Source organism: Tachyglossus aculeatus (assembly GCF_015852505.1).
Source record: "Tachyglossus aculeatus isolate mTacAcu1 chromosome 12 unlocalized genomic scaffold, mTacAcu1.pri SUPER_6_unloc_1, whole genome shotgun sequence".
NCBI lineage: Eukaryota > Metazoa > Chordata > Mammalia > Monotremata > Tachyglossidae > Tachyglossus > Tachyglossus aculeatus.
In genome coordinates, this window is record NW_024044828.1 from 20,690,868 (window position 1) to 20,716,640 (window position 25,773).

The 25,773-nt window shown below is 59.7% G+C and overlaps 2 protein-coding genes across 3 annotated transcripts; one reads left to right on the forward strand and one right to left on the reverse strand.

Moving 5' to 3' along the window:
• The first annotated feature begins 744 nt into the window (after nt 1-744).
• Nucleotides 745-2,756, forward strand: ANKRD63 (ankyrin repeat domain 63). Its single transcript, XM_038741090.1, is given in 3 exon segments — nt 745-2,202; nt 2,238-2,343; nt 2,345-2,756. Coding segments are annotated over 3 exon segments (1,098 nt in total). The 5' UTR covers nt 745-1,622.
• Nucleotides 2,757-9,807: 7,051 nt separating this feature from the next.
• PAK6 (p21 (RAC1) activated kinase 6) lies at nt 9,808-24,148 on the reverse strand. Of its 2 annotated transcripts, none has more exons than XM_038741218.1 (9): nt 24,062-24,148; nt 18,944-19,152; nt 17,695-18,279; nt 16,105-16,566; nt 15,818-15,951; nt 13,922-14,048; nt 13,600-13,692; nt 13,296-13,430; nt 9,808-11,039 (listed from the first exon to the last, which is right to left on the reverse strand). In XM_038741218.1, exons 2-9 carry the CDS (start codon nt 19,145-19,147, stop codon nt 10,872-10,874), a joined length of 1,908 nt encoding a protein of 635 aa, XP_038597146.1. In that variant the 5' UTR covers nt 19,148-19,152; nt 24,062-24,148; the 3' UTR covers nt 9,808-10,871. The 2 variants fall into 2 exon arrangements, with proteins under 2 accessions (XP_038597146.1, XP_038597145.1); XM_038741217.1 differs by having other exon boundaries at nt 13,600-13,725.
• Nucleotides 24,149-25,773: the final 1,625 nt, after the last annotated feature.

Here is a 25,773-nt window from a genome sequence, read left to right on the forward strand (position 1 = left end):
GCGCCGGGCGGGGGTCCGGCCAGACGGGAGGAGGAGGAGGAGGAGGAGAAGGGGGAGGAGGAGGAAGGTGTCTATGGGCGGAGATTGCACCTCCCAGCCTCCGGATTTGCGAGTATGTGACACTGAGAGTGGGTGACACTGAGTGTGTGTGTGTCTGTGCGACTGCAGGCGTGACAGTCCTGGGGCCTTGGGGAGGGACTGGCGGGGCGTGTGTCCGCGGGGGTTAATTACTTTTCCTAAGCGGCCCCGGGCCTTTCCGGCTTCCCCGGTCCCTCCGGATCCCAAGCTTCGTCCAGATCCCGGGCTTGGGAGTCAGGGAACGTGGGTTCTAATCCCGCCCCCGCCACTTGTCTGTTGCGTGACCATAGGCGAGTCCCTTCACTTCTCTCATCTGTCAAATGGGGACGAGGGCCGTGAGCCCCACGTGGGGACAATCCGATTGCCTTGTATCTACCCCAGCGCTTAGAGCAGTGCTTGGCGCGGAGTAAGCGCTTAACAAATCCCATTATTATTATTATTATTATTGTTATTTCCTCTCCTCCGCCCCCCGGGGGCCGCCGAGACCCCCTGCACCGTCCCGTCGGGTCTCCCAGAGCCTCGGCGCTCGTTGGGGCGGGGGGCGGAGCGGCTCCCGGGGGGAGGGAGGAGGGAGGGGAGAAAGGGCCCCAGGCGCTCAGCCCCCGCCCCCCACCCCCGCCCAGACGCCACCCCAAGGGAGCGAGGAGGAGCCTCTCCCGGGCTCGAGTCGCCCCCCCAGCCCGCGGGGCGGAGGGGCAGGGGGCGTCTCTCCCGCCCCGGCCGGGAGCCCCCGACAGCCGCAGCCGGCGGAGACATCGCCGTGGAGATCCCGGAGCGGCCCCGGGGGCTATAAAGCCGAGAGGCGGGGCTCGGCTCCGGCATCCTCTCGGGCATCCCCTCCGGCATCCTCTCCGGTACCCCTCCGGCATCCTCTCGGGCATCCCCTCCGGCATCCTCTCCGGTACCCCTCCGGCATCCTCTCCGGCATCCCCTCCGGCATCCTCTCCGGTATCCCTCCGGCGTCCTCTCCGGTACCCCTCCAGCATCCTCTCCGGCATCCCCTCCGGCATCCTCTCCGTTACCCCTCCGGCATCCTCTCCGGTACCCCGTCCAGCATCCTCTCCGGCATCCCGTCCAGCATCGTCTCCGGCCTCCCCTCCAGCATCCCCTCTGGCATCCTCTCCGGTACCCCTCCGGCATCCCGTCCAGCATCCTCTCCGGCCTCCCCTCCAGCACCCCCTCCGGCATCCTCTCCGACATCATCTCCGGTACCCCTCCAGCATCCTCTCCGGCCTCCCGTCCAGCATCCTCTCCGGCCTCCTGTCCAGCATCCTCTCCGGCCTCCCCTCCAGCATCCCGTCCAGCATCCTCTCCGGTACCCCGTCCAGCATCCTCTCCGATACCCCGCCCAGCCTCCTCTCCGGCCTCCCGTCCAGCCTCCTCTCCGGCCTCCCCTCCAGCCTCCTCTCCGTTATCCCCTCCAGCACCCCCAGCGCCGATCGGCCTCGCTCCGGGCCGGGGGGCGGGAGGGGAGGGGGTCCCGCCTCTGCGACCCCGGTGACCCTCCCTCCCTCCCCTCCCTCCCTCCCTCCCTCCCCCGGGCCATGCTGAAGCCCAAGGACCTGTGCCCCCGCGCGGGCACGCGCACCTTCCTGGACGCCATGCAGGCGGGCAAGGTGCACCTGGCGCGGTTCGTGCTGGACGCCCTGGACCGCAGCATCATCGACTGCCGGGCGGAGCAGGGCCGCACGCCGCTGATGGTGGCGGTGGCCCTGCCGGACCCGGCGCTGCGGGCCCGCTTCGTGCGGCTGCTGCTGGAGCAGGGCGCCGCCGTCAACCTGCGCGACGAGCGCGGCCGCACGGCCCTGAGCCTGGCGTGCGAGCGCGGGCACCTGGACGCCGTCCAGCTGCTGGTGCAGTTCAGCGGCGACCCGGAGGCGGCCGACGCGGCGGGCAACAGCCCGGTGATGTGGGCGGCCGCCTGCGGCCACGGCGCCGTGCTCGAGTTCCTCGTGCGCTCCTTCCGCCGCCTCGGCCTGCGCCTCGACCGCACCAACCGCGCCGGACTCACGGCGCTGCAGCTGGCCGCCGCCAGGGGGCACGCGCCCTGCGTCCAGGCGCTCACCGGGCCCTGGGGGCGCGCCGCCGCCGCCGCCGCCGCGCGCGCCCGCGGAACCCGCGCCCCCGACGCCCGCGCCCCCGACGGCCGCGACCCCCGACGCCCGCGACCCCGACGCCCGCGCCCCCCGACGGGGGCGACGAGCGCGCGCCCAGCCCCCGCCGCCTGCCGCGCCCCCTGCTGGCGCGCTTCGCGCGGGCGGCGGCGGCGGCGGCGGCGGCGGGGGGGGGGCGGCGGCGGCGGGGGCGAGGCGCGCGCCGGCGGGCGGCAGCGGTCGCTAGGCAACGAGCGCCCCGAGCTGGGCCGCAGCCTCAGCCTGGCGTTGGGCGGCGGGGCCGAGCGGCGGGAGCAGGCCCTGCTGCCCGACCACGCCCACCACCACCACCACCACGACGACCACCACCACCACGACGACGACGACGACGAGAAGGGGGCTTCCACCCCCCCCGCCCCCTCCGGGCTCGCCCCTCATCCCGAGGCCGGAGCCCCTTGGAGGGGCCGCCTGGGCCTGCGCCGCCGCTCGACGGCCCCAGACATCCCCAGCCTGGGCGGCGGGCCGGGGGCAGGGGGCCAGACCCACACGCTGCCCCCCGCCCAGCCCGGACCCAAGCCGCCCTAACGACACCCGCCCCTTCCCCCGACCCCCACCCTAACCCCGGCGCCCCCCAGCTTCTTCCCCAAGGCCCCCATGGATCCCTGCCCCCCCTCAACAGTCAATCAATCGTATTTATTGAGCGCTTACTGTGTGCGGAGCACCGGACTGAGCCCTTGGGAAGTCCAAGTTGGCAACATAGAGAGACAGTCCCTACCCAATAGTGGGCTCACGGTCTACAAGTCCCTGCCCCCCTTCCTTCTCCCACCCAGACTCCCTCTGGTCATCATCATCATCAACTGTATTTATTGAGCGCTTACTGTGTGCAGAGCACCGGACTAAGCGCCTGGGAAGTCCGAGTTGGCAACATAGACAGTCCCTACCCAACAGTGGGCTCACAGTCTAGAGAAGTCCCTGCCCCCCTTCCTTCTCCCACCCGGACTCCCCCCGGTCATTATCATCATCATCAATCGTATTTATTGAGCCCTTACTGTGTGCAGAGCACCGGACTGAGCCCTTGGGAAGTCCAAGTTGGCAACATAGAGAGACGGTCCCTACCCAACAGTGGGCTCACAGTCTAGAAGAAGTCCCTACCCCCCTTCCTTCTCCCACCCGGACTCCCTCCGGCCGTCATCATCATCATCATCAATCGTATTTATTGAGCGCTTACTGTGTGCAGAGCACCGGACTGAGCCCTTGGGAAGTCCAAGTTGGCAACATAGAGAGACAGTCCCTACCCAACAGTGGGCTCACAGTCTAGAAGAAGTCCCTGCCCCCCTTCGTTCTCCCACCCGGACTCCCTCCGGTCATCATCATCATCATCAATCGTATTTATTGAGCACTTACTGTGTGCAGAGCACCGGACTGAGCCCTTGGGAAGTCCAAGTTGGCAACATAGAGAGACAGTCCCTACCCAACAGTGGGCTCACAGTCTAGAAGAAGTCCCTGCCCCCCTTCCTTCTCCCACCCGGACTCCCTCCGGTCCTCTACCCAGGCGCGCCCCTTCCACCACCTCTTCAGGGGCATCATCGGCTCAACCTGTTTCTTCCGGGCCCCCCCGTGCCCCTTCGCATCTGCCCCCGAAGGCGGACTGTCCCCCACCAGGAGACCCCGGGGGGCAGCTGCCCACAGGCCCCCCGCGGGGGCGACCCTTTGCCGCCACTGCCCAGTGACCTGGCTGGTGCGTGAGCCGGATTCTAGGCCGCAGGCAGGCGGATGGTCTCTCAGACCGGAGGAGCGGTCACCAACCAAGGCCTCGGGAGCTCCGCCAGACCCAGGTAGGTTCCCACGGACCCACCATCCCCTAGCTCAGAGTCGGAAGCCCCTTCCCCCTCGTCCCGGTGTCCCGACAAGACAGGCCCCCACCGGGGCCCAGCAGCAGGCCCGGCAGGCAGGGTAGGTTGGTGGGTCTCATAGTTTCTCCAAGACGGTCTCCCGGGCTCCCAAGCCTTCGCATGATTATGAAAGATTGGGACCTACTGCCCCCTCCCCGTATCCGGGTATCCCGGGCATCCCCCGCATGGAGCCCGAGGCGGGATGGGATCCAGAAGGAGGGACCCTCTGCCCCTCCTAGACGCCCTCCTCCACTATGTTTCCACTGGAGGGAGGAGAAAGGTAGATTTCGGGGGGCTGTCCTGCCCCTGCCCTCTCTGGCCCCAGAATTCATTCAGTCATATTTATTGAGCGCTTACTGTGTGGAGCACTGTACTAAGCGCTTGGGAAATACAGTTCAGCAACAGAGACAATCCCTGCCCACAACAGGCTCACAGTCTAGAAGAACATCTTCCTCCTAGCCTTCTCTGCGCATTTGTAGGGTGCCTGAAGTCGGTCTTCTTTTTTTAAAAAAAATGGTATTTTTAAGCGCTTACTATGTGCCAGGCACTGTACCAATTGCTGGCGTGGTTACAAGCAAGTCAGGTTGGACCCCGTCCCTTGTCCCACGTGGGGCTCACAGGCTCAATCCCTATTTTACAGATGAGGTAACTGAGGCCCAGAGAAGTGAAGTGACTTGCCCAAGGTCACACAGCAGACAAGTGGTGGAGCCGGGATCAGAACCCGTGACTTCATGATTCCCAGACTCCATCCACTCCGATTCCTTCACCGCCTCATTCTCCCTCCGGGTGTTTTGGGAAGACTGAGTCGTAGGCCTAGATGGCGGAGCTGGTTCGAGACTTAGGAACCCGGCGAATACCCCCTTAAAGCCCCCCGCCTCGAGTGGGAGCGGGTTGATTAAAGGGTTTATGTGTTTAGCGGAGAGGCAGAGCCCAACCAGCCTCGGGGCCGGAGGGAAATTACATCCTGCTTGGGAGAGAGCCGGGAGGAGACCCTGCAAATCTCCTGTCTCTAGCTGGACAGTTGATGGATGCCAGGACGCCCAGCCCGGAAGGTGACTGTACTGGCCGCCCCGGTCTCCCTCCTCCTTTTCAATTGCACCCTCATCACCGGGCAAATGAATGAGCTAGAGGCAGGCTGCAGAAGGCCCCGTTCCCCTCTCCCTCTCTCCTTCCCCGCTTTGCCCTCTCTCTGTAGCAAGCTGGCATCGGGCTCCTGTGGGAATACAAAACCTGGCAGAGACTTTGCTTTTGGAGCCCGTGCCTAGCTTGGGTGGGAGGTGGAAGGGTAGAGGGGAGCGGAGTAGGGTGGGTTATGGTTTATTTTTTTACTTGGCGGGATGGAGGGGGGATCGGGAGTTTGGGAATTCAACTGCCACTGCGACTGGGATTTTTAGATGACATCCCGCCCTCCCCTGGAGAGCTGGAGATTTGGGACCGGGATTTCTGTAGAAAGTAACACTCCCGACTTCAAGATCCATCTAGTGAAAGTGTGGCTTTAATATATATATATATATATTCTGGTATTTTTTAAGCACTTGATGAGTGCCAGTCATTGTTCTAAGCGCTGGAGTAGATGCAAGCTAATTAAACAAATGTACTTATTAAGCACAGGTGTGCAGAGCGCTGATCAAAGAGCTTGGGAGAATATAGTATAACAGAGTTGGTGGACGCATCTCCTGCCCACAGCAGGCCGACTTGTACTTCCCAAGCGCTTAGTACAGTGCTCTGCACAGAGTAAGCACCCAGTAAATACGATTGAATGAACGAATGAACAAGCAATCAGGTGGGACACGGTCAGTGTCCCCCCCGGAGCTCTCAGTCTTAACCCCCATTTTACAGGTGAGGTAACTGAGGCCCAGAGGAGTGAAGCAACTTGCCCAGGATCCCGCAGCAGACAGCTGGCAGAGTCGGGATTAGAACCCAGGTCCTTCTGACCCCCAGGCCCGTGCTTTATTCAGTAAGCCAGGCTGGTTTTCACACGTTGGCCGCGATGACTGCCGAGGGCCCCGAGGAGCGTCCCACCCCCGAGTCTCCTCTCGTTGTTGCACCCCGAGTTTTCTCGCCCCCCCCCCCCACCCCGGACATACCCCACAGCCGTCAGGAGTTTGGGTGGGGAGGCCAGGAAACGGGCTTCGACGGGGATGGGGATGGTACCACCGCCCCAGCTCGGGGCCGCTCCCGGGCGCCCCCCAGTGGCCGACCTTCTCGTTCCCCCCCGCCCTATTATTTCGGGTCCGCTCTCTGGCGCCCTCCCGTGGCCGACGTTCTCTTTGCTCCCTCCTCCCCCTCTCGGGTCCGCCGTCTGGCGCCCCCCAGTGGCCGACCTTCTCCTCGGTTCCCCCTCCCTATTTCGGATCCGCTGTCTGGCGCCCCCCAGTGGCCGACCTTCTCGCTTCCCCCTGCCCCCTCTCGGGTCCGCTCCCTGGCGCCCCCCCAGTGGCCGACCTTCTCGCTCCCCCCCTCCCCATCTCTGGCCCGCTCCCTGGCGCCCCCCAGTGGCCGACCTCGCTTCCCCCGCCCCCTCTCGGGTCCGCTGCCTGGCGCCCCCCAGTGGCCGACCTTCTCGCTTCCCCCGCCCCCTCTCGGGTCCGCTGCCTGGCGCCCCCCAGTGGCCGACCTTCTCGCTTCCCCCTCCCCATCTCGGGTCCGCTCCTTGGCGCTCCCCAGTGGCCGACCGTCTCGCTTCCCCCTCCCCCTCTCGGGTCCGCCCCCTGGCGCCCCCCAGTGGCCGACCTTCTCGCTTCCCCCTCCCCATCTCGGGTCCGCCGCCTGGCGCCCCCCAGTGGCCGACCTTCTCGCTTCCCCCTCCCCATTTCTGGTCCACTCCCTGGCGCCCCCCAGTGGCCGACCTTCTCGCTTCCCCCTCCCCATCTCTGGTCCGCTCCCTGGCGCCCCCCAGTGGCCGACCTCCTCGTCTCCGTCCCCCGCCCTATTTCGGGTCTGCTCTCTGGCGCCCTCCCGTGGCCGACGTTCTCCTTGCTCCCTCCTCCCCATCTCTGGTCCGCTCCCTGGCGCCCCCCAGTGGCCGACCTTCTCGTCCCTCCGCCCTATTTCGGGTCCGCTGTCTGGCGCCCCCCAGTGGCCGACCTTCTCGTCCCTCCGCCCTATTTCGGGTCCGCTGCCTGGCGCCCCCCAGTGGCCGACCTTTTTTCGTCCCTCCGCCCTATTTCGGGTCGCTGTCTGGCGCCTCCCAGTGGCCGACCTTCTCGCTTCCCTCCTCCCCATCTCTGGTCCGCTCCCTGGCGCCCCCCAGTGGCCGACCTTGTCGTCCCTCCGCCCTATTTCGGGTCCGCTGTCTGGCGCCCCCCAGTGGCCGACCTTCTCGTCCCTCCGCCCTATTTCGGGTCCGCTCCCTGGCGCCCCCCAGTGGCCGGCCTTCTCGTCCCTCCGCCCTATTTCGGGTCCGCTCCCTGGCGCCCCCCAGTGGCCGGCCTTCTCGCTTCCCCCTCCCCATCCCTGGTCCGCCCCCTGGCGCCCCCCAGTGGCCGACCTCCTCGTCCCCGTCCCCCCCCCCCCCCGCCGCCCTATTTCGGGTCCGCTCTCTGGCGCCCTCCCGCGGCCATCCTCCTGGCTTCCCCCTGCCCATCTCGGGTCCGCTCCCTGGCGCCCCCCCGTGGCCGACCCTCCCTCCCACGCTCAGCCCTGCCCCCGGGGCGGGGGAGAGGGGGGCCGAAGATGAGAGCCGGAGGGGCACAAAGTGAAGCGACCGTCGCGGTGGACAGGTGACAACAGCAGCAGCAGCAGCAGCAGCAGCAGCAGGTGGGAGCCTGGAGGATTGCTGGGCTGGACTCCCATTGCCCGCGGGGAGAATCCCGCCCCCCGACCCACTGCACGCCCCTCTCTGACCTGCCCTCTTCCTCGTGGCAGCCCCCCAGAAGGAAGCGCCCGAGCAAACTCCTCGCCCCCCTCTCCCCAGTCTGCACAGCCTCCAGCCCGCTCGGCTGAAGGTCGTGGGAGAGGGTAGAAGAGGCCACGGGGAAGGTGGGCGCTGCCACGTGGTGCTGCCTTGCCACCCTGCCAGCCTGCCAGCTTCTCCTCGCCCCCCGGGCCCCGTGTGGCGCCCCCTGGTGGCGGGGTCGATGCGCCTGTGTCGACGCCTCGGCCGGAGCTCCCCCTTGTGGAGGGGCAGGGCGGCGGGGGGCTGGTCCAGCCCCTCTGGGGGACCCCCTGCTCCCCATCCCCACGGCCGCCCCCCACTCCTCGGCCCACCGGACATCGGACGACCCACCCAGCACAGCCGGGCCCTCCCCACTACTGCACTTTCCACCGGAGCAGGGACCCGGCACTGAACCGAACCGAACTCAATGGTTGGCCCACGCGTGGGATCCGACCAGAACCTTCCCCATCTGCCCTCCGAGCTAAAGCCCCCACGGAGGGGACCCGAGGGCTCGGATGAGTAGTAAATAAATCCACTATGATTTAGGGGCGTGGAGCGGGCTCCTTCACTGACTTGGACTCTGCAGGCAACTCTTCCCTCTCCCCCTCCCCACCACTTCCTCCCGTCCTGCTGTTGGCCTCCAGTTTAGCTTCCTCCTCCTGCTTCCTCTGTCACTTCCCCTCCTTGGGCTAGCAGAGGGGCCGAATCTTGAGGAGGGGGCAGGGCAGGGGTGAAGCAGGCCCCTGCCCCAATAACAATAATTATGGTACTTGTTAAACGCTTACTATGTGCCAAGACCTGTTCTAAGCACTGGGGTAGATACAACCCGTGGCTCAGTGGAAAGAGCACGGGCTTTTTGGAGTCGGGGGTCATGGGTTCAAATTCCGGCTCCGCCAGTTGTCAGCTGGGTGACTTTGGGCAAGTCACTTCACTTCTCTGTGCCTCAGTTACCTCATCTGTAAAATGGAGATGAAGACTGTGAGCCCCCCTGCCCAGCCCCGTGGGTCAACCTGATCACCTTGTAACCCCCCCAATGCTTAGAACAGTGCTTTGCACATAGTAAGCGCTTAATACATGCCATTATTATTATTATACAAGTTAATCAGGTATCCCACATTGGGCTCATACTCTTAATCCCCATTTCCTTTTTAAAGATGAGGTAACTGAGGCCCAGAGAAGTGACTTGCCTAAGGTCACAGCAGACACTTGGTGGAGGCAGGATTAGAACCCGTGACCTTTTGACTCCAAGGTCTGAGTTCTGTCCACTACTCCAAGGCCAGCAATGAGCTAGGTCAAGAGGAAGGGGTCAGATACTGGGTCTGTTAACTCTCCCGAACTCTGCCAGGCACACTGCCCACGCAAAGTAGGAGCGTCCTAAAAACTGACCGAATGTCCTGCCCCCAGCAGAGGTGCCCATTGGTGCCGAGAGGGCAGGCTTGTGGGCCCGGACCACCACCTCCTGGAGGGGGGCTCGGGACCTCCTGCCACACAGCTACTAGATCACCTGCAAATTCTGGGTTCAAAGTCGGCATCTTCCACCTGAGAACCGGATCTCCCCCACCCTCTTTTTTTTTTTTGGTATGCATTAAGCACTTACTATGTGCCAGACCCTGTAGAAAGCACTGGGATGGATACATGCTAATGGGTCGTACATAGTGCTCACAGTCTTAATCCCCATTGTGCAGATGAGGGAAGTTAAAGTGACTTGGCTAAGGTCACCCAACAGAGAAGTGCCGGAGGCAGGATTAGAACTCAAATCCCCTCGACTCCCACGTCTGTGCTGTGTTCACTAGGCCACGCTGCTTCCCTCCCACCTCCTCTGCTCTCCCTTGGGAGGGGACCCAATGCAAGGCACAGGGGACCCCTCTGAGAACACCCATTTTAATTCAAACATGAACAAGTGCAAACGATTCACAAAGATATCTGTCCACGGCCAGACTCCGCTGCCCGTTCTGGCCTGTCGGAGAGAGGCCACCCTGCCCGCTACCGACGTGGGAACGACCAGGCCCAGACCCCCTTCGGGCTCCTGGAGGGCAGCAGCGGCCCCAGCACGGGCAGCTGCGGCTTCTGAGGAAGAAGCTGAAGGCAACTGGGCTCTCGGCAGCGTCTCCCCACCCCCCCGAGACTTGCCCAAGAAGGAACCCGGAGCCCAGAGTGGGGGGACGGGGAGGCCAACCCGCCAGGCCGGGTGCCCCTGCCATCACAATTCACAGCTGAAACTAAGTTCCAGGCCCCCGTTCCTTCCCCTGCCCAAGTCCAGGGTACAGAAACCCACGAGCCACTTCACAAGGTGACCCCTGCAAGGCACCAGTCAACCTCGACCCCCTGGGCTGAGGACCCGAGCCGGGGAGGGGAAGGCCAGGGCCAAGTCGCCACATCCCAAGATTTGACCTCGGCGGGTGGCAGGGGAGGTGGGAGGGGAAAAGGGCCCTCCTTTCCTGAATGAGGTTCCGGGGAGGGCAGGGCCCACACCGCTTTCAGAGGAGTCGGCCTGGCGGGGGTGAGGGGAAGCCCTGCTCCCACTGAGAAGGCCCCTAGGCCCACCTGAGTCCATGATAGGGGAACGTTAAGAGGATCCGAGAGGCAGGCCAGGACGTGGGTTCAGATAGGACACCCCCCCTCCCAGTCCCTCCTCAGGCAGGGTGGCCAAGGGGGAGCCTGGGTTAGAATGGCATTGCTGAGGCCCGAGGTCAGAGGTCGGTCTGAGGCCAGCCAGGTTTCTCAAAGGAAACGGATGGGGCACGGGCCTGCGAGAGGGCGGGCTGGCTCGGCACCCAAGCTGGGCACGGGCAGAGTGGTGCCTAGAGGGCTCTCCTGCTTGCCCCCCTGCCCCCACGCCCCAGTGGGCGGGAGGGCTCCCCCCGAGCCTTTGGGATGAAGGCGGAGGGGATGCAGGCCCCGGGCCGCCCCAGCTGGGAGTCCCGGGGTGGCTCAGCAGGTAGAGGTGCGTTTGCGGTAGAGCTGGATCAGAGGCACCAGGCACTCGGGCAGCCCCGTCTGCAGCAGGAATGGGTGGTCCAGCAGCTCCTGCGCTGTTGCCCGCTGCTGGGGGTCTCGCATAAGCATCCTCTCCAAAAAGTCCCGCAGCACGGGGGAGGCCTGCAGGGGTGGGGAGGCAGAGGGCCCGTAATCACCTACAGATCCACTCTTTCTTTTTTACGGTAATTGTTAGTATTTACCCTGGGCCAGGCACTGCACTGAGCGCTGGGGTAGATACAGGCCGATCTGGTTGGACACAGTCTCTGTACACCCCGGGGCTTATAGTCTTAATCCCCATTTTACAGATGAGGGAACTGAGGCGCAGAGAAGGGAAGTGACTTGTTCAAGGTCACACAGCAGATAAATGGCAGAGCTGGTCCTCCTGATTCCCATGCTCGTGCTCTACCCGCTAGGCCACTCTCCTCCGCGGGCCTGGAAGTCCGAGGACTTGGATTCTAATCCCCGCTCTGCCGCTTGTCTGCTGTGTGACTTTAGGCAAATCACTTCATTTTACCTCATCTGTAAAATGGGAATTAAGACTGCGAGCTCCATGTGGGACAGGGACTGTGTCCAACCTGATTATCTTCAGTGCAGTGCTTGGACCAAAGTAAGCACTTAAATACTATTAAAAAGGATTGATTCGGATGGGGCCCAACCTCTGGGAGCAGTCGGGATCAAGGACCAACTCTGATCCACAGGGGCTTGCCCAGAACCCGGAAACCAGGCCATCAGACCCCGCGTGGCTCAGTGGAAAGAGCCCGGGCTTTGGAGTCAGAGGTCACGGGTTCAAATCCCAGCTCCGCCAACTGTCAGTTGTGTGACTTTGGGCGAGTCACTTCACTTCTCTGTGCCTCAGGTCCCTCATCTGTCAAATGGGGATGAAGACTGTGAGCTCCACGTGGGACAACCTGATCACCTTGTAACCTCCCCATAGCTTAGAAAATACTATTAAAAAAGGATTGATTGGTAAGCGCTCAATAAATGCCATCATTATTATCCTCCCCTCCGAAGCCGGCAAGGGGAGTGTGGGGGCCGGGGCCTTCTGGCCACACGGTGGTGGTACAGCACTGCAGTCCGCCCTCACTCCCGGGGGGGGCAGGGCCTGTGGGCAGAGACTGGCAGATTGGTGGGTAATTATTAATAATAAGAATAATGGCATTTATTAAGTTCTTACTGTGCGCAGAGCACTGTTCTAAGCGCTGGGGGGAAATACAGGGTGATCAGGTTGTCCCACGTGGGGCTCACAGTCGTCATCCCCATTTGACAGATGAGGTAACTGAGGCTCCGAGAAGTTAAGTGCCTTGCCCAAGGTCACACAGCAGACATGGGGCGGAGCCGGGATTCGAACCCATGACCTCTGACTCCAAAGGCTGTGCTCTTTCCACTGAGCCACGCTGCTTCTCAGTTTGCAGGTTTGGGAACGATTGTGCAGACTAGGATGGAGGCCTGTTGATGCCAAACAACTTTTCCCCTCCTCCCTCACCTCGCTACTCTCCTACAACTCAATTCACACACTTCATTCCTCCCCATGCCAACCTATTTACTGTATCTCGATCTCGTCTGTCCCCCTGCCAACCTCTTGCCCACGTCCTGCCTCTGGCCTGGAACACCCTACCTCTTTCTATCCGACGGATCACCGCTCTCCCCACCTCTCCTTACTGAAGGCACACCTCCTCCAAGAGGCCTTCCCTGATCAAGCCCTCATTTCCTCTCCCCCCGCTCTCTTCTGCATCGCCCTGATTTGCTCCTTTTATTGCGGTGGAAAGAGCCCGGGCTTTGGAGTCGGAGGTCATGGGTTCAAATGCCGGCTCCACCAATTGTCAGCCATGTGATTCTGGGCAAGTCCCTTCACTTCTCTGGGCCTCAGTTCCCTCATCTGTAATATAGGGATTAAGACTGTGAGCATCTTGTGGGACAACCTGATCACCTTGTAACCTCCCCAGTGCTTAAAACAGTGCTTTGCACATAGTAAGCGCTTAATAAATGCCACTATTATTATTATTATTCACCCTTCCCCCTCAGGCCCCCATATATGTACACATCTGCAATTTATTTATATCAATGTCTGTCTCCCCCACTAGGCTTTAAGCTCATTATGGGCAGGGAATGTGTCTACCCACTCTGTTATATTGTATTCTCCCAAGCACTTGGTACAGTGCCCTGTACCCGGGAAGTGCTCAATAAGTACCATCATTGCCTGGGAATAGGAACTGGTTACTGGTTAACTGACACAGCCCCAGGGCTCTGGTTGCCCAACTCGAGCCCCTTCCTCAGCGACACCTGTGCCCCCATCCTAGTCCAGGGCACGCGACCACCGATGGGGCCGGGACGCCGCCCAACGCATTTCTGGCCGAGAGCTGGGGCTCGCTTACTGACCTTGTGGGCGTTCCTCATCTTGGGTGGGGGGCTGTCACGGAGCCTCTTCATAGCCTGAACTGGGGAGTCACTGAAGTATGGGGGTTCCCCGTCCACCATCTCAATCACCATGATGCCCAAAGACCAGATATCCACCTGGAGGGACCCGTTGGCATCACTACCCCTCCCCCAGTCGGCCGGAACCCCAGCCCGGGGCCTGGATGTGTTAGACGACCACCCCTCCTTCTCCAGCACCCCGGATGGGGAGGGTGGAAGGGGAAAGCGCTGACAGGGAGTGGAGGCCCAGGGCAGGGAGGAGGAGTACCTCAGTGGTGTAAGGCGTCCTGGAGATCACTTCAGGGGCCATCCAGTACGGGGTCCCCACTAGGGACTTTCGTTTGGGGACATCTTTGCTGATCTGAGCACAGAACCCAAAGTCGGAGAGTTTTACCTGCAAGGGGAGGGGGTGGGAGGACGGGTCAGGAGGAGGCTGGGGGAGGCAGAGGCATCAAGCGGGCCAAGCCCTACCCCGGGGAGGGAGGGAGGGGAAGGGACGGAGGGCCAAGCCCTACCCCGCCCCCCATCAAGGGTCAGGAGGATGGAGTCGCTCTTGATGCCCAGGGGAGGAAGGGACGGAGGGCACTTACCCTCCCATCAAGGGTCAGGAGGATGGAGTCGCTCTTGATGTCCCGGTGAATGACGCCCTGGGAGTGCAGGTAGGCGAGGGCCTGCAGCACGGACTCACACACTGTGGCGATCTGCTCCTCGTTCAGCCTGTGGGGCAAGCACAGGTCCGGGGCTACCTCCGAAGGGGCGGCTGGCAGGGGTGGAGCAGCCCGAGGGGGAAGGAGGTCCGGCCTCATCCCCGCCACTGCTCTCCCGAGGTTCAAATTCCCCCGGGGGGCAGATGCCAGGGCCGGGCAGCACGGTGTAGGTGGGGATGATTCATTCAATCGTATTTATTGAGCGCTTACTATGTGCAGAGCACTGTACTAAGCGCTTGGGAGGTACAAGTCGGCAACATATAGAGACGGTCCCTACCCAACAATGGGCTCACAGTCTAGAGGGATAATAACCACGGTATTTATTAAGCACTTACTATAATAATGATGGCATTTGTTTAGTGCTTACTATGTGCAAAGCACTGTTCTAAGTGCTGGGGAGGATACAAAGTAATCAGATTGTCCCTTGTGGGGCTCACAGTCTTCATCCCCATCTTACAGATGAGGTAACTGAGGCCCAGAGAAGTTAAGTGAATTGCCCAAAGTCACACAGGTGACAATTGGTGGAGCCGGGATTTGAACCCATGACCTCTGACTCCCAAGCCCGTGCTCTTTCCATTGAGCCACGCTGCTTACTATGTGCCAAGCATGTTTGTATGTATTTACTACTCTATTTATTTTATTTGTACATATTTATTCTATTTATTTTATTTTGTTAATATGTTTTGTTTTGTTGTCTGTCTCCCCCTTCTAGACTGTGAGCCCGCTGTTGGGTAGGGAACGTCTCTGTATGTTGCCAACTTGTACTTCCCAAGCGCTTAGTCCAGTGCTCTGCACACAGTAAGCACTCAATAAATACGAACGAATGAATGAATGCTCTGAGCGCTGGGGTCGATACCAGCAAATCGGGTTGGACACAATCCCTGTCCCACATGGGGCTCACAGTCTTAACCTCCATGTTACAGCACTTGGAACAGTGCTTGGCACATAGTAAGTGCTTAACGGATACCATCATCATTATTATTATGTTACAGATAACTGAGGCCCAGAGAAGTGAAATGACTTGCCTAAGGTCACCCAGCAGACAGGTGGCAGGGCCCGAATGGGAACCCAATACCAGCAAATCAGGTTGGACACAATCCCTGTCCCACATGGGGCTCACAGTCTTAACCTCCATGTTACAGCACTTGGAACAGTGCCAGGCACATAGTAAGTGCTTAACGGATACCATCATCATTATTATTATGTTACAGATAACTGAGGCCCTAGAGAAGTGAAATGACTTGCCTAAGGTCACCCAGCGGACAGGTGGCAGCGCCTGAATGGGAACCCAATACCAGCAAATCAGGTTGGATACAATCCCTGTCCCACATGGGGCTCACAGTCTTAACCTCCATGTTACAGCACTTGGCACATAGTAAGTGCTTAACGGATACCATCATCATTATTATTATGTTACAGATAACTGAGGCCCTAGAGAAGTGAAATGACTTGCCTAAGGTCACCCAGCGGACAGGTGGCAGCGCCCGAATGGGAACCCAACACCAGCAAATCAGTTTGGACACAATCCCTGTCCCACATGGGGCTCACAGTCTTAACCTCCATGTTACAGCACTTGGCACATAGTAAGTGCTTAACGGATACCATCATCATTATTATTATGTTACAGATAACTGAGGCCCTAGAGAAGTGAAATGACTTGCCTAAGGTCACCCAGCGGACAGGTGGCAGAGCCCGAATGGGAACCCCATGACCTTCCGAGTCCCAGCCCCGGGCTCTCTCTCCACTCCACCAGGCCGCTAGCCCCGAGTGCCCCCCTACCGGATCTGGGACACGATGTCGGTGAGGGCACCGCCCTGGAGGAATTCCATGAGCACCCACAGCTCTTCGCCCACCAGGAAGCTCTTGTACATCTCCACCACGTTGAGGTGCTGGTAGTCGCGCATGATCACCACCTGGCCGGTGAGGGGCGGGCGAGCCCGTGAGCGGAGGCCCCGCCCCCCGGGGCCGCCCATTGGCCCGTGGCCCGCGGCCCCGCCCGCCCATTGGCCCGCGGCCGCGGCCCCGCCCACCGGGCCCAGCTCCCGGACTCCGCCCCCTCGCGGCACCTCGTTGAAGAGCAGCTCTCGGCGCTGCTGCCTTCGCAGGTCCATCATCTTGACGGCCACGTGGCGACCCGACTGCCTCTCGCGGGCCAGGCAGACGACGCCCGTGGAGCCCTCGCCGATCTTGACGTAGCTGTCCAGCAGTAGTCGGGGGTCCCCGGGGTCCACCACCATCCGCAAGGCCGCCTTGAACTGCTCGTGCGTCACCACGCCCCCGCCCGGCTCCTCGCCCCCCAGCTGGCCCGGGACCGGCCCGGGCTCCTGGGCCGGGTGCGGGCTGCTGGCGTGGGCCGGGGCCGGCCGGGTGCGGGGGGAGCCCGCCGGGGACGGGCGGCCCGGGGGCCGCTGGAGGCTGCTGCCGCTGCCGTTGGGGTCCGCGGGGGCCGGCTCGGCCGAGGGCAGGGACTGCGCTTTGGCCGCGGGGGTGGGCGAGGAGTCCTGTGGGGGCCTCCGGTAGGGGATGGGCTGGAGGGAAGGTGGCAGGAGTGGGGCGGTTAGCGGGGAGGTGGGCGGGGCGGCCTCTGGAGAGCCCCCCCCGGGGACAAGGGATGCTAGGCCCCAGGCCTCCATCTGGCTGAGGCCGGGGATGTAGCAGGGGGCGTCTGGTTGCACTGGGACGGGGCCCTCTGCAGCATGACGCCCGTTGTTGGATAGGGATTGTCACCATCTGTTGCCGAACTGTACTTTCCAAGCGGTCAGTGCAGTGCTTTGCACACAGTAAGCGCTCAATAAATACGATTGAATGAATGAACGACCCGGAACCTCCCTGATTGATGGGCCGCCCCATTCTAGTTTCTCTCTACTTCCCGCCGGAAAGTCATCAAGCCTGCATCCCTTCTGCTTCAATGCCAGACCAGTTGCTCCTGACCTGCCTCAGCACTCACTCTCCCTGTCTTCCCCACCTTCAAGGCTTTACTGAAGGCACGTCTCCTCCAAGAGGCCTTCCCTGACTGAGCCCTTCTTTCCTCTTCTCCCACTCCCTTCTGCGTCACCTCAACTTGCTCCCTTTATTTATCCCCAGCCCCCAGCCCTTGCGTCCATCTCTGTCATTTTATTTATTGCTATTAATGCCCATCTCCCCCCTCTAGACTGTAAACTGGCGTTGGACGGGGATTGTGTCTGTTCTGTTGTACCCTCCCGAACGCTTAGTGCAGTGCTGTGCACACAGGAACTGCTCAATAAATACGGTTGTGTACACAGGAACTGCTCGATAAATACGTTTGAGTGACTTGACACCTGTCCACATGTTTTGTTTCGTTGTCTGTCTCCCCCCTCTAGACTCTGAGCCCGTTGTTGGGTAGGGACCGTCTCTATGTGTTGCCAACTTGTACTTCCCAAGTGCTTAGTACAGTGCTCTGCACACAGTAAGCGCTCAATAAATACGATTGAATGAATGAATGAATAATGGGGATTAAGATTGTGAGCCCCACGTGGGACAACCTGATCACCTTGTATCCCCCCAGCGCTTAGAACAGTGCTTGGTATATAGTAAGTGCTTAATCAATAGCATCATTATTACTTCCAGCCTTCCAGAGGGCTGGTGGGAAGGGGCTCTCCCGCCCTCGGCCTCCAGCCTCGGGGCCTCCACCTCACCTGGCTCTGCAGCTTGGAGCCCGGCCTGCCGTCGGCCCCGGGCGGGAGGAACAGGCTGCAGAAGAGGCGGCGCTTCAGGCTGCTGTCTCGGGCCTGGGGGCTCGGGCTGCCCTCTCGGCCGGGCCGGGCCACCAGACAGGACTGCGGCCTCCGCTCATCCGAGCTCCGCCACGTGGTCTTCCCGGCCCGGCCCGGAGGAGCGGCGGCGGAGGCCGGCGGCGGGGAGGCCCCCACGCGTACCCCACGCCGGTCGCATGGGGCATCACCCCGGAACTCGGCGGGGCCCAGGGACCGGGCTTTGCCCACCAGCCCGTTCGGCCGCGCTTCGCCCGGCCGGGCCCCGGGCCCGCCTCCCCCGTTGCAGCTGAGGTAGGGCCCGAGGGGGCCGTCGGGCCGGGGGCTGCACGGCGAAGGCGGGTCCGGGCTCCGCTCGTCCTCCAAGAGCCCCAGAGACTGGGCCCGCCGCCGGCTCGGGGGGCTCCGGCCTCGCAGGGTGTTGGAGCTGATGACCGACAGCTTCTGGAGGTCGCTGAGCAGCCCTGAGACGTAGCTCTCCAACTCAACCGTGCTGCCCCGCACCACTGTCTGCCGGGACCGAGAAGGGAGGGAGACTCAGCCCTTGCTTGTATCCACCCCAGCGCTTAGCGCAGTGCCTGGCACACAGTAGCAAATACCACAATTATTATTATTATCCAGAGAGCGAGGACTGGCATACTGGATAGAGCCCGGCCCTGGGAGTCAGAAGGTCGTGGGTTCTAATCCCCGCTCCACCACTCGTCCGCTGTGTGATCTTGGGCAAGTCACTTGGCTCCTCCGGGCCTCAGTGACATCATCCGTAAAATGGGGGTTAAGACTGTGTCGAACCTGATTTGTTTGTATCTGCACGGTGATTAGTACGGTGCCTGGCACATGGTAAGCGCTTAACAAATACCCTTATTATTATTGGGGGGCTGCATCGGCCCCGGAGAGTGGGGGGCTGGGGGCTCTGATCGCTTCCCAATCCCTCCCCACCAGCCCCCAGATGAGGTGACCGGTTCCCGGCCATGAAGGCGGCGCTGGCCCCTGATCAGCCTGGAATGTGCCTTGATCCCGCCCTCCCCTTTGCCCTCTGCCCCCGCCGCCCCGGCACAGGAGAGGCAAACGGGTTCGGCCTTGTTCCGCGCCCCTGCGGATGGATGACTGGTGCCCGTGGTCGGGTCGGGGGGAGATGACAGGGGGTCCCCGGGACAGGTCCCCACCCCGGGCCTACCTTCATGGGCTGGAGCTGCAGGCGGGTAATGCGCGACGGGTCGACCACGGGCTTGGGCCGCCGCAGCGTGTCCAGAATGTTCTCCCACTGCGGCGGGAGCCCCACGAACCTGCCCTCCTTCGGGTCAAACGAGGTGTGGACGCGGTGCTGGAAGTTCTGCGGGGCTGAGATCTCCGGACGTTTCTTCTTCTTCTTGCGGAACATGGTGCCTGCGGGCGGAGGAGGGTCGGCTTGACCCGTTGGCAGCCCCCCGGCCCCGGCACCAACCTGGGATTGGTCCAACCCGATTACCTTGAATCTACCCCAGTGCTTAGAATACTGCTTGGCACATGGTAAGCGCTTAACAGGTACCACAATTAGTATTATTATCATCATCATCATCATCAATCGTATTTATTGAGCGCTTACTATGTGCAGAGCACTGTACTAAGCGCTTGGGAAGTACAAATTGGCAACATATAGAGACAGTCCCTACCCAGCAGTGGGCTCACAGTCTAAAAGGGGGGAGACAGAGAACAAAACCGAACGTACTAACAAAATAAAATAAATAGAATAGCTATGTACAAGTAAAATAAATAGAGTAATAAATATGTACAAACATATATACATATATACAGGTGCTGTGGGGAAGGGAAGGAGGTAAGAAGGGGGGATCAGCTTGTAACCTCCCCAGCGCTTAGAACAGTGCTTTGCACATAGTAAGCGCTTAATAAATGCTATTATTATTATTAGTATTAGTATTATTATTATTATGAAGACGGCGATGAGGGCAGGGGCCTCCTTTATCTACCCTAGTTCTTAATACAGTGCCCGTCACATAGTAAGCGCTGAACAAAGACCATTTTTTAAAAAAAATAAGGTGATGGATCATGAGCCCTGTGGACTCTTGCCTTGTGCAAGTCACTTGCCTTGGGCAAATAACTTCTGTGCCTCAATTACCTCATCTGTAAAATGGGAATCGAGTGGGAGCCCAAACAGGGACATGGACTGCGGCCAACCCGATTACCTTGTATCTAACCCTGCGCTCAGAACAGTGCTTGGCACATAGTAAGCGCTTAACAAGTACCACAGTTATTATTATTAAGGCCACCCGGCCCGGGACTCTGGTTGTCCTCCTGGGCTCCCACGCTTATGGGCCGGATTTTCCCGTCCCCTGGGGACCTCCGCCGTGTCCTTGAACCCATCCCTTTTCCCCGATCCCGCTGTGGGGGGCACCCCCCAGGGTCCATGAGCCCTCCCTCCCCTGGCACCAGCTGGGGACGCCCCGCCGCGTCAGGAACCAGTCCCTCCCCACCCCTTTCCCCAACCCCTTCTCGAAGCTGCCCTGCCAACCCGTCAAAATAGGCACCGCGAGAAGCCAAGCCGGGTCTACCAGCCGGGCAAGGCTGCCCCGGTGCCACCCCGGGTAAACGGGACTGGCACCTCCTCCACCCATTCCCTCCGGCCGCCTGCCTGCAGATCCCATCCTCCTCGCCTGAGAGATTTACATGGGGCCTAAGGTGGGAAAAGCCGACCTGGCAGACCCCCCCCGCCACCATATCCAGCCTTTTATGATGATGATGATGATAATGATGGCACTTGTTAAGCACTTACTACGTGCAAAGCACTGTTCTAAGCGCTGGGGAGGCTACTAGGTGATCAGGTTGTCCCACATGGGGCTCACAGTCTTAGTCCCCATTTTACAGATGAGGTAACTGAGGCACAGAGAACTTGCCCAAAGTCACACAGCTGACAATTGGCAGGGCCGGGATTTGAACCCATGACCTCTGACTCCCAAGCCCGTGCTCTTTCCACTGAGTCACGCTGCTTCTCATGATGAGGATGATGATAATGATGCGCCTCCCGGCCCTGTGACGGAGGAGGGGCCCGAGCGGATCCGGCTCCGCCTGGTGTCCCAAAATTAGAGGCAGTGCGGGAAAGTTCCCGCTCCGCTGGTGCCAGATTCAAATTCTGCACTCTCCAAGCTAGTGCCTCAGAGGGAAGGATTCGGGGTGGCGGGGGGGCTGCCTCCGGTCTTGCCCATCCCCCCGTTTTGGGGCCGGCCCCCGGGGCCCCATCCCATAACCGCGAGCCCCCTGCTTCCTGTGTTGGGAATTTCCAGCCCCATCCAGGTCCTGGACTTCGGGGTGCGGCCTCTGGCCTCCTCCCGAATCATCTGCCTTCCAGGGGACCCGAGCGAGTGCCTTAACGTCCCTGAGCCTCAGTTTTGCCATCTGCAAAGTGGGGATGATGACCCAGCGACCTCAAGCTAGCTCTCTTCCTCCCTTCAAGGCCCTACTGAGAGCTCACCTCCTCCAGGAGGCCTTCCCAGACTGAGCCCCTTCCCTCCTCTCCCACTCGTCCCGCTCTCCATCCCCCCCATCTTACCTCCTTCCCTTCCCCACAGCACCTGTATATATGTATATATGTTTGTACATATTTATTACTCTATTTAATTTACTTGTACATATCTATTCTATTTATTTTATTTTGTTAGTATGTTTGGTTTTGTTCTCTGTCTCCCCCTTTTAGACTGTGAGCCCACTGTTGGGTAGGGGCCGTCTCTATATGTTGCCAATTTGTACTTCCCAAGCGCTTAGTACAGTGCTTTGCACACAGTAAGCGCTCAATAAATACGATTGATGATGATGATGACCTCAGAACCTGGAGGGGAGGGACGGGGGGAAGGGACAAGCTGTGGGGAGCAGCATGGCTCAGTGGAAAGAGCACGGGCTCTGGAGTCAGAGGTCATGGGTTCACATCCCGGCTCTGCCAATTGTCAGATGTGTGACTTTGGGCAAGTCACTTCACTTCTCTGTGCCTCAGTTACCTCACCTGTAAAATGGGGATTAAGACTGTGAGCCCCATGTGGGACAACCTGATCACCTTGTAACCTCTCCAGCACTTAGAACAGTGCTTTGCACATAGTAAGCGCTTAATAAATGCTATCATTATTATTATTATCCCTTCCCTCATCACCCTGTCCATTTATTCATTCAATCGTATTTATTAAGCGCTTACTTTGTGCAGAGCACTGTACGTCCCAGAAGGGCTGGAGAGACACGGGGGAGTCAGAAGGTCGTGGGTTCTAATCCAGGCTCCGCTGTGTGACCCTGGGCAAGTCGCTTTACTTCTCTGGGCCTCTGTTACCTCATCGGAGGATTGACGCCGTGAGCCCCACCTGGGACAGGGACTGCATCCAACCCGATTTGCTGGTATCCAACCCAGCGCTTAGTGGAGTGCCTGGCACATAGTAAGCGCTTACCAAAAGCCATAATGATCATTATTAACACGAGAACTCCTCGTAGACGAGGGGCCGCCCGTCGCCCGGCCAGCCTCGCCTGTCCTTCCCCTCTCGGCCCAGCATTCCCGGCGGCCCGCCCCCTCTCCCGGGTCGGAAGGGGATTCGGAAATAACAACAACAACAATAATAATATGTTAAGCGCTTACTATGTGCCAAGCACTGCACTAACTGCTGGGACGGATACAAGCAAATCGGGTTGGACACTGTCCCTGTCCCACATAGGGCTCACAGTCCCAATCCCAATTTTACAGATAAGGTAAACTGAGTCCCAGAGAAGGGAAGTAACTTGCCCAAGATCACACAGCAAAGTGGCAGAGCCGGGGTTAGAAGGTGTTACCTTCTGAATCCCAGACACGTGCCCTATCCACTACGCCATGCTGCTTTTCCTAAACTATGCTCTGCAGGGACCAGCCCCGTGCCAGGGCAGGGGTGAATCTGTGGTTGTCGCCCTGCCCTCTGGGGCCCGATGCTGTGACCTCTGACCTGCTCCTGGGGGCAATGGAGGAGCTGCCCACCTCCCTCCACCCCCCATCCCTAAGCCCGGCAGGCGGGGAGGATGAAGGGGTGAGGTGATAAATTGGCTCCTTCTGGGCCAACGGGTGACCGATATTGACTCGGGACCGATTCCACCCACCCGGCCCGCTGGACGGGCAGAGCCAAGCCGCTGCCCGCTCTGATGCCAACCTCTGGAGCAGCATGGCCTACTGGACAGAGCACAGGCTTGGGGGTCAGAAGGGCATAGGTTCTAATCCCAACTCTGCGACTTGTCTGCTGTGGAACCTTGGGCAAGTCGCTTCACTTGGGTTCAAATCCCGGCTCCGCCGCTTGTCATCTGTGTGACTTTGGGCAAGTCGCTTAACTTTTCTGTGCCTCAGTTACCTCATCTGTAAAAGGGGGATTAAGATTGTAAGCCCCACCTGGGACAACCTGATCACCTTGTATCCTCCCCAGCTCTTAGAACAGTGCTTTGAACATAGTAAATGCTTAACAAATACCAAAATAATAATAATTATTATTCTCTAGGACTCAGTTACCTCATCTGTAAATGGGGATTGAGACTGTGAGCCCCATATGGGACAGGGATTATGTCCAACCCGATTTACTTGTGTCCACCCCAGCGCTTAGTACAGTGCCTGACACATAGTAAGGGCTTAACAAATACCACAGTTATTGTCCAGCGCTTAGTACAGTGCCTGACACATAGTAAGGGCTTAACAAATACCACAGTTATTGTCCAGCGCTTAGTACAGTGCCTGACACATAGTAAGGGCTTCACAAATACTGCAGTTATTATCCAGCAGTTAGTACAGTGCCTGGCACATAGTAAGGGCTTCACAAATACCGCAGTTATTATCCAGCGCTTAGTACAGTGCCTGACACATAGTAAGGGCTTCACAAATACCACAATTATTAGCGCTTAGTACAGTGACTGGCTCATAGTAAGCACTTAACAAATACCATAGTAATAATAGTAACAATTACTATTATTATTACCCCTGCCCGACCCGCAGCAGCCCGGTGCAGGAGTGCTTTGAGGGTCCTCCGGCCCCGTGTCTCCGGACCTCTCACCCACCTCCAAGCGCTTAGTACAATGCTCTGCACATAGTAAGCGCTCAATAAATACGATTGATGATGATGGTTTAGGCCGACAAGACACTTGGCCTGGCTCCATTAGGAGCTAGGTGGAGCCGAAAAGAAATCAGGCTGCGGCAGAGCCATGGAACTGGGCCAAGGGCAGGACATGACAGGGGTCTGGAGAGACCTGGGAATCACCGAGTGTGCACCCAATCAGGTGCCCGGCGCTACCCACCGTACCACCGGCCCAACTCACTCACCTCCCGCTGCTCCTGGCTTCGGCCCTCGCCCTGCAGCTTCGTCAGACTCCCGGGGTCCGGGGGCTGGGGCTGGTCAGCGATGACCCCTGCCCGCCCACCCCACCTGAAATGGGAGGAAATAGATGAGGAGGCGGCGGGGTCCTGGGAGGAGGAGAGAGGGCATCACGGGCAGTGCAGCCCTGGCACCTTGGCAGGGGCATGCCTGTCCCTCCCAGATTCTCTGGGAGTCCCAGGGACCCTGCCGAGGCTCAGAGCCCCTTTCCCGGAGAGAAGGGCGCGGGACTGCCACGTGAAGAAGCGGCAAAGTCGGTGTCCAGTGCCAGCTTTCAGCCTGGCAAGAGGGGGATACTGAGTCGTTGGATAAACCTTCCTTGCCCCCCGACTCGGGACAGGCCTGAGGCCAAGCTCATCCCCTCCCATCTGGGCCCGGGGGGCGAGGGCGGGGAGGGATTCATTCTTCATCATCATCATCATCATCATCATCAATCGTATTTATTGAGCGCTTCCTGTGTGCAGAGCACTGTACTAAGCGCTTGGGAAGTCCAAGTTGGCAACATATAGAGACGGTCCCTACCCAACAGCGGGCTCACAGCTAGAAGGGGGAGAGATGGAGGAAGGGCCCGCTGGCCCAGAGTAGGGATGGGATCGGGGCTCATTCTTTCATTCATTCATTCATTCATTCATTCAATCGTATTTATTGAGCGCTTACTGTGTGCAGAGCACTGTACTAAGCGCTTAGGAAGTCCAAGTTGGCAACATATAGAGACGGTCCCTACCCAACAGCGGGCTCACAGCTAGAAGGGGGAGAGATGGAGGAAGGGCCCGCTGGCCCGGAGTAGGGATGGGATCAGGGGTCATTCTTTCATTCATTCATTCATTCATTCAATCGTATTTATTGAGCGCTTACCGTGTGCAGAGCACTGGACTAAGCGCTTGGGAAGTACAAGTTGGCAACATATAGAGACGGTCCCTACCCAACAACGGGCTCACAGTCTAGAGGGGGGGAGGCAGGCTACAAAACAAAACATGTGGACAGGTGTCAAGTCATCAGAATAAGTAGAAGTAAGGCTAGATGCACATCATTAACAAAATAAATAGAATAGTAAATATGTACAAGTAAAATAAATAGAGTAATAAATCTGTACAAACATACCTTTAGACTGTGAGCCCACTGTTGGGTAGGGACTGTCTCTATATGTTGCCAACTTGTACTTCCCAAGCGCTTAGTGCAGTGCTCTGCACACAGTAAGCGCTCAATAAATGCGATTGATGATGATGATATACAGGTGCTGTGGGGAGGAGAAGGAGGTAGGGTGGGGGGGGATGGGGAGGGGGAGAGGAAAGAGGGGGCTCAGTCTGGGAAGGCCTCCTGGAGGAGGTGAGCTCTCAGTAGGAGAGGCAGGGTCAGGGCCAGGGGTCGGCGAGGGCGGGGCGGAGGCAGAGGCCTGACATGTTTGCACAATTCGGGCTTCACCTGGGCTGCCGGGAGTTTGATTTCAGGGTGGAGCTGGGGAGTTCAGTCCACTCCCCGCCCCGCCCCGTTCACCTCTGGACCCCTGGGTGGGGAGGAGCTGGGGACCCCCGGCTGGCTTGGACAAATCCAGCACCCCGCACACCATGTCTTCCAACTCTAGTGTCCTCTCCCAAACGCCCAGCACACCACTCTGCATACAGTAGGCACTCAATAAATACTATTAATTGATTGATTGAAT